This window comes from Glandiceps talaboti, chromosome 14, assembly GCF_964340395.1.
Source record: "Glandiceps talaboti chromosome 14, keGlaTala1.1, whole genome shotgun sequence".
NCBI lineage: Eukaryota > Metazoa > Hemichordata > Enteropneusta > Spengelidae > Glandiceps > Glandiceps talaboti.
The window spans coordinates 11,089,460-11,102,580 of NC_135562.1; the positions used below are offsets into that span (position 1 = coordinate 11,089,460).

Consider the following 13,121-nt stretch of genomic DNA (forward strand, 5'->3'; position numbering starts at 1 on the left):
AGTAGGAGCTTGATACATCATTGTCATGTAGACATTAACATACAATGCAAAAAGGTATTGTGATAGTGGAGTAAGGTACCTGATATACATGTAGTACGTGGTACATCAACATACAATTCAAACTAGATAATGATACTGCAGCAAGATATATGTACATAAACAAAGCGTTGCAAACTAGGGACATGTAATGGGAGCTAGGAATGTCATTGGTTATTTTAAAACATTGTCTCATGGTCAACACATTGATGTAAACTTATGATATTTGAGAGAGAAGCCGTGATGACAAGATAGGATATGAATCACACAGCATGTATAATCAACTAGATTGATTTCATTGAGTCAGAACGTACGTCAGGACTGTGTACATACGTCAGTGAACTCTGTCTTTCGACAGTCTGAAGTAGTCTAGTTCCTGACGACCATATTCCAATTTTACACTACATTATCTTCATACATTATGTCTAGTCAATTGTTACTCAACCACAGAATTCTCTGCCCCCCCCCCCCTCCCCACAGTGTTCATATAAACATGATGATGTTGTCGCAGACTGGAGATGGAACATGTTGAATTCGGTTGGACATTTGTATAATATATCAGTCCTAGATAATACCAATGAATATTAATGATCGATGACGACAGCCTGTCAATTTGTGATGGATTACTACCGACATGCGCCATTTGCACTTCCCCCAGCATGGGGTGGAACCACATTAAAGCCTAGAGTAACGACATTGACTAGATGTAATGTGTGAAGATAATGTAGTGTAAAATCGGACCACGGTCGTCAGGAACTAGACTAAGTCTGAGGTAGCAGTGTTTTTGTTATGGTATAAACCACACCCTGGAGTGAATTCCTGAATCTATGGTTAGAGACATGAACTGGATGAAATCTCCCTTCAAGTTCCCACAGGTTGTTTACTCGGGTATACGGGTATACAAAATGTACAGTACATGGTACAAGGTTTACAGAATTCACCCTCTGTTTAGACTTTAGTGCTCGGTCAATTAAAAATCCAAAATAAATACTCAATCTTCATCCACATGGACATTTTAATGATAGAGCCAGCTTTCTTGACATAAAGTCAATAATACTTTGCTGGATTAAAATCTGACAACAGCTTGATCTGTTATATCAAAGATCCATATAGGATTAGGATTAAAATCTGACAAAGGCTTAATCTGTTTCATCAAAATCCACTTAGGATTAGGATTAAGATCTAGGTGTGAAATACAATTGTTTTGCAGAGCTATAAAAAAATTTGGCTCAGAACAAAAGAATGATGCCATGTAATACCCTGAACACTGTGATAACCCGGGATTGAAACATAGACCTTTAACTATTCATATCTACACAATGCAAGGCCAGTACTTAGTTTATATAGAAACGATATCACAAATGACAAGTATGTAGTAAACATGAAATATAATAAATCTGCTGAACTCTTTCTCCTTGGTCTGATTGATAGCCCGTATTATCATCAAGGCAACGCTTCTTTTTCTTGTTTATATGGAGTACAGTATAAATACATAACAGCATGTGTGTAATCAGATATTATTTTCCCAAATGTTTTTCTTCTTTCAGCCAAGTAAGATACAAATGACCTATTATTAGTGAACTTTTCACTATGAGTAGTGAAATATGAGTGACCTAAGGGGACTTGTCACTATGAGTTTAAAGATGAATAGTGAAATATGAGTGACCTAAGGGGACTTGTCACTATGGTTGAAAGATGGGTAGTGAAATATCTATGACCTAAGGGGACTTGTCAGTATGAGTTGAAAGCTGAGTGGTGAAATATGAGTGACCTAAGGGGACTTGTCACTATGAGTTGAAAGATGGGTAGTGAAATATGGATGACCTAAGGAGACTTGTCACTATGAGTTGAAAGATGGGTAGTGAAATATCAATGACCTAAGGAGACTTGTTGGTGTGAGTTGAAAGCTGAGTGGTGAAATATGAGTGACCTAAGGGGACTTGTCACTATAAGTTGAAAGCTGAGTAGTGAAATATCAATGACCTAAGGGGACTTGTGACTATGAATTGAAAGACGAGTAGTGACAAACCCTTAGGTCAGGAATATCTTCTGGTTGAATGAAGAAAGTATTGCAGAATAATATAATTATACCTCCTCAAACATAATTTGTAAAATAATTTTGACTCATATTTCAAGAACCGCATGACCAGCGACATCTATGCATGTTGTAACGTAGAACATCCTGTTGGCACATCTTCGACCTGGCTTGAATGTTGTATAAATATACATATATTAATGTAATATAATTTAATGACAGCTGTAACCGATAGTAACAGGATACGTTCAGATATCACCTTTGGCTCCGAAAATTTATTGAAAAAATAAAATTTTAAGACCAATTGTTGAATGAGATCTTCAGATGAGGTTTTCTTATATAGTGAGCAAGAAGGGTGTCTATTTTCAGTATGTAAATATTTTTGAAATAATAAAGTTTCATTTTGAAAATACAAAGGTAGAATTGATATCAAATTTCTATACAAAAAATTTGGAAAGACCAATAGTGAAAAAAAACTTAGGTCAGGAGTATACAGTATTCTGAATGAATGAAGAAAAATATTGATGCACCATAATATACTTCGCCAAGGATAATTATAAAAATCAAATAAAAATAAAGTCAGTTTTGAATGTTTTAACTCAATATTGTGAGAGCACCATGGAACAAACTACACAAATGTGCATTGCTATGACTTAGAATCACTGGGGTAGAAATACCATATTTTTGTTCAAAAATGTTTAACTTGGCTTGTGTTAATTAAAGTGGCCATATGGATGAGAATTTGGTATTTATTTTGGATTTTTATTTGATAAAACAACTTCACTATGTTTTTACACTTGAAAAAATAATGTGAAAGAACATATACCAAGTCCATGTTCATAACTCAATACACTGCAAAAAGATACAAAAAGTGTAAAAAGTTTGTTATTGTACGTACAATAACAAACATTTTACACATTGTTTAATGTTTTGCCGTTTATTGAGATGTGAACATGGACTTGGTATATGTCATTTCACATTATTTTTTCAAGTATAAAACATAGTGAAGTTGTTTTATCAAATAAAAATCCAAAATAAATACCAAATTCTCATCCATATGGCAACGTTAATCAACTAGTTTTCAGTCCTGGGTCAGAGTCTCAACATTTCCCAATGTGTATCAAGCCAGTATTTTCTCAATTGCAGTGACTCTCCCTAAAACGCAACTATTCTAAAAAATACTGTGACAGATTTCTTTCTTATATATTCATAATACCGTATTCCAACATTAGAAAATAAAAAAATCTGCAATACTCTAAAATTGTAGTTTCATAGGTAATCTATGACATCTGTAAGTTGTTATATGATGAAAGTCATCTCGCATAATGACCGTCATGTTATGCGGACCTCTATTTATATGCAAATTAGACCTTTACGCATAATTATGATATTATTATAGCCTATTTTCTAAACTTGAGAAATGGTTCATGAACTGAGTATAAAAGTAGTTGAAGTGTATTTTGTTGTTCATAATAAACCCAAATATGGAGGCATTTCTGTTGGGGTACTTTATCGATAAAGTTACACGAACCATTGTTCAAGTGGTTATAGTATTGGAATTTCAAGTGTCGACAGAGAAAAGAAAATCTACGTTTTTATCGGAGGATGTTGTTGTTATTTAGTGTGAAGCAAGCTGAGACAGAGTGAGGACATACCATACATGTCTTAGAATGTAGTCATATTGTGACGTATGCAGTTACTGGTATCAGTTACAGTACAGTATTCCAGATTTCCACTGTCATGTCACCGTCTTTTCCTGTTGTTCAGTTTGTGTACTTATTGCCAAATACTAAGGTAAGCCCCGTCAAATTAGTCATGACAAGTTCACTATGTATTTATAGACAATGATTTGTCATGCAAGTCAACGATGTCAGAGTAATCGAGATATGAAAATGACTAACACATACCATTTTGGGGTTGTTGTTTCTACTGCGTATGCAGTCCATTTAAAACTCAGACCCAGACATGTCTCGATGTAGACTTCAACATTAGTAAACTTACACTTCAGTGAACTGTAACTCATAAATTGGAATCGTCAAAGTTCATGTCATTTGGCAAATAACAGTGTCTTTGTGAAGGGCAGACTATAATGTAAGTATTCAAGTTCTTCTCAAAAGTGTTTTGGTTCCATCCAAACTTGTGATTACTTAAACACAAAATTATGCAAATTTACTCGACTTTTTCATTCCAGGGTTCTAAAAACTAACAAGACATTGAATACTAATATTGTACTAATTATACAAAAGGTTTCCCAAATTATAAGTAAGGACAAGTTATGATAGATAGATGTATAAATTACATCTAGAGATAATAATATGTGTGTAGACAGACAATATTATTTTTTTATGTGTCACATTTGACAGACTCCAACATCAGACCAGATTAGAAGCCGTCTAGTAGATTTTGCCCTAGACTATAGGAATTTGAAATGATGACACTTGTCTGGAAAATCCAAGCAAATATAACTAACTTATTAGTAAGTCTAGAGTAATTTAATTACAAGATTATGTATATTTAATTTCTTGTTAGTTTTAAAGACAACATAATGTGTCTGGGAATTTTTAAGTACTAATGTCTTAAACCAACCATTCATGTCTTCAATCGTCTGTAAATTTATTTAGCTATAATTTATTACAACCAACTATTGAACTAACTTGTCAAATTTCTTACTATTAAAACTGCAAAGGTTCCTCAGGACCAAATTTTTCTATAATACTGCCTGACAATTACATTTCTCGACCAAATTTGAATCCAAACCTAACATGGGCCTTTAACCCTCTTCAGGTCAAGTTAATGTAAAGATAATAGCTGCGGCAGGATTAGGGTGTAACCAGATATGTAACTATGGTTACTAAATGAAGGGTATCATCACTTTCAACTTTGGTTTTATTTAGTGTTACATGTATGTTATTCTATTAGTCATGTATTTCTCAATTCATATATGTGTGTGTGTATACATGTATATATATATATATATATATATATATATATATATATATATATATATATATATATATATATATATATATATATATATATATATATATATATATATATATATATATATATATATATATATATATATATATATATATATATATATATATATCAGTGGTAAGATATGTCCGTAGTACAGTGCTTGATACGTCTGCACGCAGAGCGGAGTATATGTTGAGGGTAGAAGAAAATCAAGTTGGGTTTTTCGTCTCTACAAGCCTGTTTCGTGAGTAAATCACTCATCAGGAGATGTTGATGTACTGAATATACCTCGTATAAATCATCATAGAATCTGTTTTGTACCCCTAGGATTCAGTTGATGTGTTCTTGAGTTAATGTCGGCCATTTGTAGTCAGGAGTTGATATCACACTTGTGTCAATAAACTTGCCTACGTGAGGTCTGATTACTCTTTCATGACCCGTATTTATTTACTAGTAAAAGTTATTAGATGGTGATTTTAAGTGCTACAGTTGTTTAAACTGACCACAATTAAATAATATTACACACAAATGTGTCTTTATTTGTTTGACATCATGGACACATACCTGAATAAAAAATTGTAAGTTTTATTTTGCTGGGAAAAATTATGAACACAACAATATATATGTAAATTGTAAATTAGAATAAATTGTAACTATAAGCATTTTATCATATCAGTATCCGTACTCTAAAAAGTTAAGCAAGATTCTTGATATCTGAAAACAAAACAAATAAATCAAAAAACAAAAAATAACAATTATAACATCATTGTGATTTCATTATAGGGAATATTTTATATGAATCTAAATTTGTCATTGTGAAGTTCTGTAGTCAAGCTCTGTGCATAATATTATATGCTATTCAATTGTGGAATCCACATTACACAAAGGACATTGACTTTATTGTAAACAATCTAAAGGAGCTCAGCATATCAAAAATATCAAATATATATTTAAAAAAATCATTATCATCATATTATCAAAGGGAATATATGACGTGAATCTAAATTTGTCATTGTGAAGTTATTCAACTCTTTAGTCAAGCTCTGTGCAGAATATTATGTGCTATTCAATTGTTGAATCCACATTACACAAAGGACATTGACTTTAATGTAAACAATCTGAAGGAGCTCAGCATATCAAAAATATCAAATATATATTTTAAAAAAGCATTATCATCATATTATCAAAGGGAATATATGACGTGAATCTAAATTTGTCATTATGAAGTTATTCACCTCTGTAGTCAAGCTCTGTGCAGAATATTATATGCTTTTCAGTTGTGGAATCCACATTACACAAAGGACATTGACTTTAATAGAAACGATCTAAAGGAGCTCAGCATGCAAATAAAAGCTGATACTGAGAACTGGGGAATTTTATTGTAAGTTACATGACATTGTGTATACTCAAGCTGCTACAATGTACATTATGAAGAAAGAAAAAGAACAGTGTACTCAATTTAACTTTTCTGTTTTTGTGAAGTAATTTAATTGACAAAATTTATCAATATACATAATTGGTAAAACAAGGGGTATTTGCCTAAGATTAAAAAATGTAGTCAAAGTGGATATTAGGAAATAAGTAATTTACTTGATTGGTTGTATCACACTGGAATGATTAATTTACCCCCAAAATATTGTTCAAGTTAATGTGACTTTATAAAGGCCAATGTTTCAATCCCAGGTTCTCATATTAGTATTATCTTATCAATGGAGTCTTAATGATTACATAGTATTATTCTTTTGTTTGGAATCATCTTTTCTATAACTTTGTGAGACAAATGGTTTTCACTCCGAAATTTTAATCCTCATCTAATATCAGACTATCAGACCATCAGACCGTACATGTTCATGATGAAAACTATTATGGACTATATTTGTTTCCTTTCCATGTTCTTCTTTGTACATGTTTATATTGTTGGTAGCCAAATGATGAGCTCGAGTGCCTCTCATCACTGCAGTCTGGGTTTGCACTGCCCAGAGTAGACTGGGTTTGATTAAAAAATTCCCAGATCTGTATGTAAGAAGTGTGGTGCTCAGTTTGACCCTACAGAACAATGTAGGTTTTCTCCAAATATTCCAGTTTTCTCCTGCTTTAGCACTAGAGCACTTGGGTGGGGTGGGGGGGGGGGGGAGTACAATTTGCAACCATATTTGAATTTCCGAATTTAATTTGGATGAATAAAATTTATGAATATTATTACATTATTATTATTGAAAGAGAAACTGTTGCCATTCTAAAAAGTGTCCTACTTCTAACATTGGGAAGAGATGGATAATGAGAACAGCTGAGATAGTAATGAGAAGAGAACAAGAGATACCAGGAGTAAAGAGAACATAGGAATCATTAAGTTATAATTTATTATCACACATGGACTAGAGAGATATTATTATTATTATTATTATTTTAATTTCTTAGAAAACGCACTACACATACGTCACAGTGCGATGTACAGAAACTCTAAAAAGAATATGCAAAATTTAAAAAATACACATTGCAAGTGGTAGGGTAAAGAACACACAGTCCTGCGGGGAAATAAATGTACAGCAAAGCAAAAAACGAATCACTGATAATACATATTAAAAAGATAGGTTTTCAAACCGCGTTTAAAAGACTCAACATTCCTTGCAGTACGAATCTCTACAGGTAACTTATTCCACAGTGATGGCGCGCAAACTGAAAAGGCTCTCTGGCCGTATGTCTTACTGAATGTACCGCGGGGTGGAATCAGACGTAACTTGTCTGCAGAGCGGAGATCTCTAGAAGGAACATACTGCTCTATCAGCTCTGTCAAATACACTGGTGCAAAGCCTCTGATTACTTTAAAAGTAATTAACATAACCTTGAACTTAATACGTGCTTCTACTGGCAGCCAATGTAAATCAACTAATACAGGTGTAATATGGTCAAATTTACGGGAACGACTAACTAAACGTGCTGCAGCGTTTTGAAGAGATTGCAAACGGTGAAGCTGATCTTTGTTAATTCCATACAAGAGACTATTACAATAATCTAACTGAGTTGTTACAAATGCATGGATCAATGTCTCGGTAGTGTCCCGATCGAGAAGTTTACGGATCTTGCCAATTCTGTATAATGAGTAGTGGGCTTTTCTACAAACTTGGTTTATGTGATCAGACATAGCACCATTCCTATTTAAAATCATGCCAAGATTACGGACCGAGTTCGAAGGGATGATATCAATGTCACCGATCCTTAGGCTAGACAGTTCTGTTGCATCAGGTTTCAAGCTTGACGAGAAATGGACAACTTCCGTTTTGTCATCGTTCAGAATGAGTAGATTTGACTTCATCCAGCCACGTACATCGTCGATACATTCCTCGAGAGAGGTACGTACATCATCTGGTTGCCTACAAACAACATAGATATATACTGAACCTGTTCACTGACTTTATTGCAGACTATTTTTAGAACATTACAGAGTTTGTTCCTGTACTCTTGTCCTTTTGAAGGGTTTGTTTCAATCCCAGGTCATTGCGGTAATGTTATCTAAATAAGGATGGGATCATTATTTTGTTCTGGGCCAAGTTTTTCTGTAGCTCTGCCATCCGACAGCTCTTCACATGTAGATATTAATGCTAATCTGAAGGTGGTCTTTAAAGGGGTATGTTTCAATCCTAGGTCATTGCATTATCGTTATCTGAATATGGATGGGGTCATTCTCTTGTTCTGGGCCAAATTTTTCTATAGCTCTGCCATCCGACAGCTTTTCACATGTAGATATTAATGCTAATCTGAAGGTGGTCTTTAAAGGGCTATGTTTCAATCCTAGGTCATTGCGTTAGTGTTTATCTTAATAAGGATTACATAGGATCATTCTTTGTTCTGTGCCAAATTTTTCTAAAGTTCTGTCATCTGACAGGTTTTCATATCTTAATCCTGATCTGAAGTTGGCCTTTTAAAGGGGTATGTTTCAGTCCCAGGTCATCACATTAGTGTTATCTTAAGGAGGATTACATGGTATCATTCTTTTGTTCTGGTCCACTTTTTCTATAGCTCTACCAAACTACCGGTTTTCACACTTAGATTTTAAGACTAATCCGAAATGGGCCTTTAAAGGTTTAGTGTCAGTAAATCATGTGTACTGTGAGGAGTGCAAGAAATCAAATTATATATATGACTTTATTCCCACATACAAATAATACAAGTCAGTAAAGATAGTATGATTACATAAATAAATGGGAAGGGGATCGAAAAATTGTTTTCTGCCAACTTATCTAATCCAACCCTGCCAATACATGTGATAATAACCAGAATACAGATATTATCTGGGCATTTTCACTGTTCCTTTGGATTTCTTACATATTCAAAACTTCTACAAATAAAGGAAAGGAAAAACAAACAAACAAACAAACCTGTATACATAAAGATTTTGATTCGAAAAGAAGAAAACAGAGACATAACACTATCTCTTTCCAACTGTAAACCCAACAAAGACAAACACACATAGATCAAATCAATATATTTTTATGATTCTGCCTCGTGTTAAACATTCTTTTGCAGGTAATGAGAATTATACCAAGACTGATATATTTTCATCAAAAGTAACAGTGTGTTTCTCTCTTTTTTGTTTCAGATACTAATTTCAGTTTGGAAGCTATGTACATATGTAGGCCGTCTGCTGGATTGATATCTAATGTAGTTCATAGTCGTACCAATCGTCAACCACTCCAACAAGTCTGCCCTCATGTGGCCAACATTACCAAGAGTACCGATGTATCATTTACCGTATTTACGGCATACAGGTGAAGGGCATTATCCCGTTGCTCCTTCTAATCTGTATCGCTTACCAAGACCAACTGGACTGGTTCATGTACGTGCTTTTCCACAATTTGGGGGTCATGTGACCGTCCCTCCACCTCTCCCTCCTCCCACGCCATCTTTGCCACCGCTGATACCACGCAGACATGTCAAGCCATTACGGCCTCGTAATCTGGACGATGGTGATTTAGAGTGGGATAATTATGATTTATGCAGTGAAGGCTCACGAGCTAATTCTGTCCGTCATGATTCAGACGAAGAAAAAGATAAAATATATTCCAGTGACTCTGACTTAGAGTGGGATGATTTTGACCTTCAGAACGGCGGAGACGATTCAAGTGATGCAGGCGGTAGCCTGGCATTGGACAGTCTTTATCCATTGGTGGCTATTACATTTCTTTTCTCTGCATCGGTGTAGATATCGCATGGTGTTGCTTCATACATTGATCATCTCTCACAATTGACAGCTGGATTCACCAGACACTTGCTACATGTTGTTGAGATAACAGCAACTAAATTGTAAATTTTTTGCTGTCTCTTTTTTGTTGAATGATTTATAATTTTCAAGCCAATGAAAAAAGGTGAAAGGTAAACTCAGCTGAAGATTGTGTTGATGGATCTAAGTAGAAAAATGCAAACCATACCAAGCATGTTTCCCAAAAATATTACCATGGTAACCATCCTCAGTTGTTTAACACACAATACATATACTGCAAATGCCCAAGATGTCTGCTCTGTGATTGATTCATTCTGTCACATGACACTTCAATCAGATTTCTGTCAAGTGATTGGTTCATTCTGTCACATGGCACTTCAATCAGATTTCTGTCATATGATTTGTTCATTCTGTCACATGACACTGCAATCAGATTTCTGGCATATGATTGGTTCAATGTATTATATGATAAGTTATCAGTGAGTTTGCAGGCATGTGATTGGTGAATTCTGTCATGTGACTATTACTTTAAGCCAGGTACTACCAGGGTATCTTGTACAGTCTCCAATCTTAACTTCCTTAAAATCTTTTGACCAATATAAGACAAAGTGGGCATTAGCTGTAAAAGTTTTGTGTGATTCTCAGATGATCATATCACATTGAGTGGTTTTCTGAGTTCAAAACAACTGATTTACCCCTACTCCCATACTGATGTCTATTGACCTGGCTGCCTAACATACTAATATTGATATTTTTTTATTTTTTTCACTGCATGCAGCACTGGAAAAACTTACACAGGTAAATATGCCATTGATGAAATAGATGTAGTGAATAAACTTAATACATTTTTTATATCACCTCATCGGTGCAACATGACATGAATCAGTTGTGAAAACCAAGTTGTAGCATGCATTTAGAATTCAAAATGTGAAATTCATCTCTTGTTGCCATGACAACATGCATTTGCATCATCACAATTCTGAGAAAATACACTACAACTTTGAGATCACTTCAAATTTTCTTTAAATACACACTGGTTGTTTTCACAAAAGTGTGTCCTTCCCAAATATTTTTGTTCCATTCAGCTTGAAAAATACAAATGACATAAAGGGTCTTGTTAGAGATGACTAGTATAATAAGACCCCCTATGTTACTTGTATTTCATTCCATATGAAGGATGAAAAATATAAGGGAGTCTAACATGGTCAATTTGATAAAATGTGTAATGATAGCCTTTTAATATCCCTTCCAAAATCTGTTCATTTTGATAATGTTGTTTTTTTGTTGTGTTACGTTTAAGAAGTACAGCTGTATGTCATTATAGTGTTTTTATGTTGTTATCATTACTTGTATGTGTTTTGTACCATTTAACTGATAAATGAGTTTATATTGCCCCAAAATGACAATCCCAGATGTTAACACTTTTTCAAAACATGTTTACCAAAGGTTTTGTCCATGTAGTAGTTATTAATATTTGTGTGTATCATAATTTCTTCCTTGTCTATGTCTAAAGTAAGCTTTCTGTAGTACCAGTATTTTAGTTTTGTGCATATCTTGTCTGCAGCAAGCTTTCCATAGCTGTATTAGTTAATGTCTATTGCTTGCCTATAGTCTTGTTTCCATAGTAGTATATAGTGTGTGTCTATTTTACCTTGCCTATAGTCTGGTTTCCATAGTAGTATATAGTGTGTGTCTATTTTACCTTGCCTATAGTCTTGTTTCCATAGTAGTATATAGTGTGTGTCTATTTTACCTTGCCTATAGTCTGGTTTCCATAGTAGTATATAGTGTGTGTCTATTTTACCTTGCCTATAGTCTGGTTTCCATAGTAGTATATAGTGTGTGTCTATTTTACCTTGCCTATAGTCTTGTTTCCATAGTAGTATATATAGTTTGTGTCTATTTTACCTTGCCTATAGTCATGTTTCCATAGTAGTATATAGTTTGTGTCTATTTTACCTTGCCTATAATACCCTTTTCATAAAAATATGTATAACGACATAGAATTATCAAGTGTATGCTATAATAGTCAAAGATGGTATTCACTCAGAAATACTCCAGTGTCTGCAATATTAACATTCTCAATACAGTGTAACAGTGTCTTTGCCCTGCAAGCCACAACATACTGACATCAAATGACCTTTCACTTTGAGGACATGACTTTCAACCTTCCCATGGTGTAATATAGTAAGTGTCTTTGCCCTGTAGGTAAAAAGTCACCGATATTAAACGACCTTTCACCTTGATGACATGACCTTTGACCTCGCAGTCTCATAATTCACTTAGATGTGGCTCCTGTTTGGCTCTTACACATATTTTATGTTTCTTTGATTATTAAATGTATCCCTACGTCCTCACAATATATTTATTATCAGATGTTTTGATTAGGACCTTCCACTTGTATTATCTTTACACTTGTTCATTTACATTTATAAAGGCCCATCTTTCAATCCTAAGTTTTCATGTTAGTATGAAGTAAAATATGTTTCAGTGTGTAGGCCGAGTGGGAGTTGCAATTCGTATTTAATTTATCGTATTCATACCGACAAATACTATAGTCCTATAAATAGCCATAACAACGTGAAATGAAACAGTCATACAGAAATAAAAAAATGAAATAAGATACAGGTCAGAATGTAGTAATAGTACTTGAAAACTAAAAAAAATATTACGTCAGATATTATTCCCGGATATATTTCTTCATTCAGCCAAGGTACAAATTACCGAATTACGAGTCATTACGAGTCGCTAGACAAATAGTGACAAAATCCTTTGTTCACAAGTATTTTCAGGCTGGATGAAGAAAAGTATTGGAGAATAACATAATTATGCCAGCGCAGGTAATATCAAAGA

At 34.0% G+C, this 13,121-nt stretch overlaps 2 protein-coding genes across 6 annotated transcripts in view; one reads left to right on the forward strand and one right to left on the reverse strand.

The window, feature by feature from the left end:
• The window catches only part of LOC144446045 (uncharacterized), a 41,391-nt gene that overhangs the window by 10,603 nt on the left and 17,667 nt on the right, over positions 1-13,121 (forward strand). For 3 of the 5 annotated variants that reach the window (XM_078135724.1, XM_078135727.1, XM_078135728.1), the window contains exon 2: positions 9,648-10,214. In XM_078135724.1, coding sequence (XP_077991850.1) covers positions 9,759-10,214 — 456 coding nt within the window. In that variant the 5' untranslated portion in view covers positions 9,648-9,758. Of the gene's footprint in view, positions 1-3,798; positions 3,866-3,968; positions 4,163-9,647; positions 10,215-13,121 lie in introns of those variants that run through there. The other 2 variants (XM_078135725.1, XM_078135726.1) reach the window with 2 other exon arrangements.
• Positions 7,614-8,363, reverse strand: LOC144445246 (uncharacterized). Its single transcript, XM_078134789.1, has one exon. It carries the CDS (start codon positions 8,361-8,363, stop codon positions 7,614-7,616), a length of 750 nt encoding a protein of 249 aa, XP_077990915.1.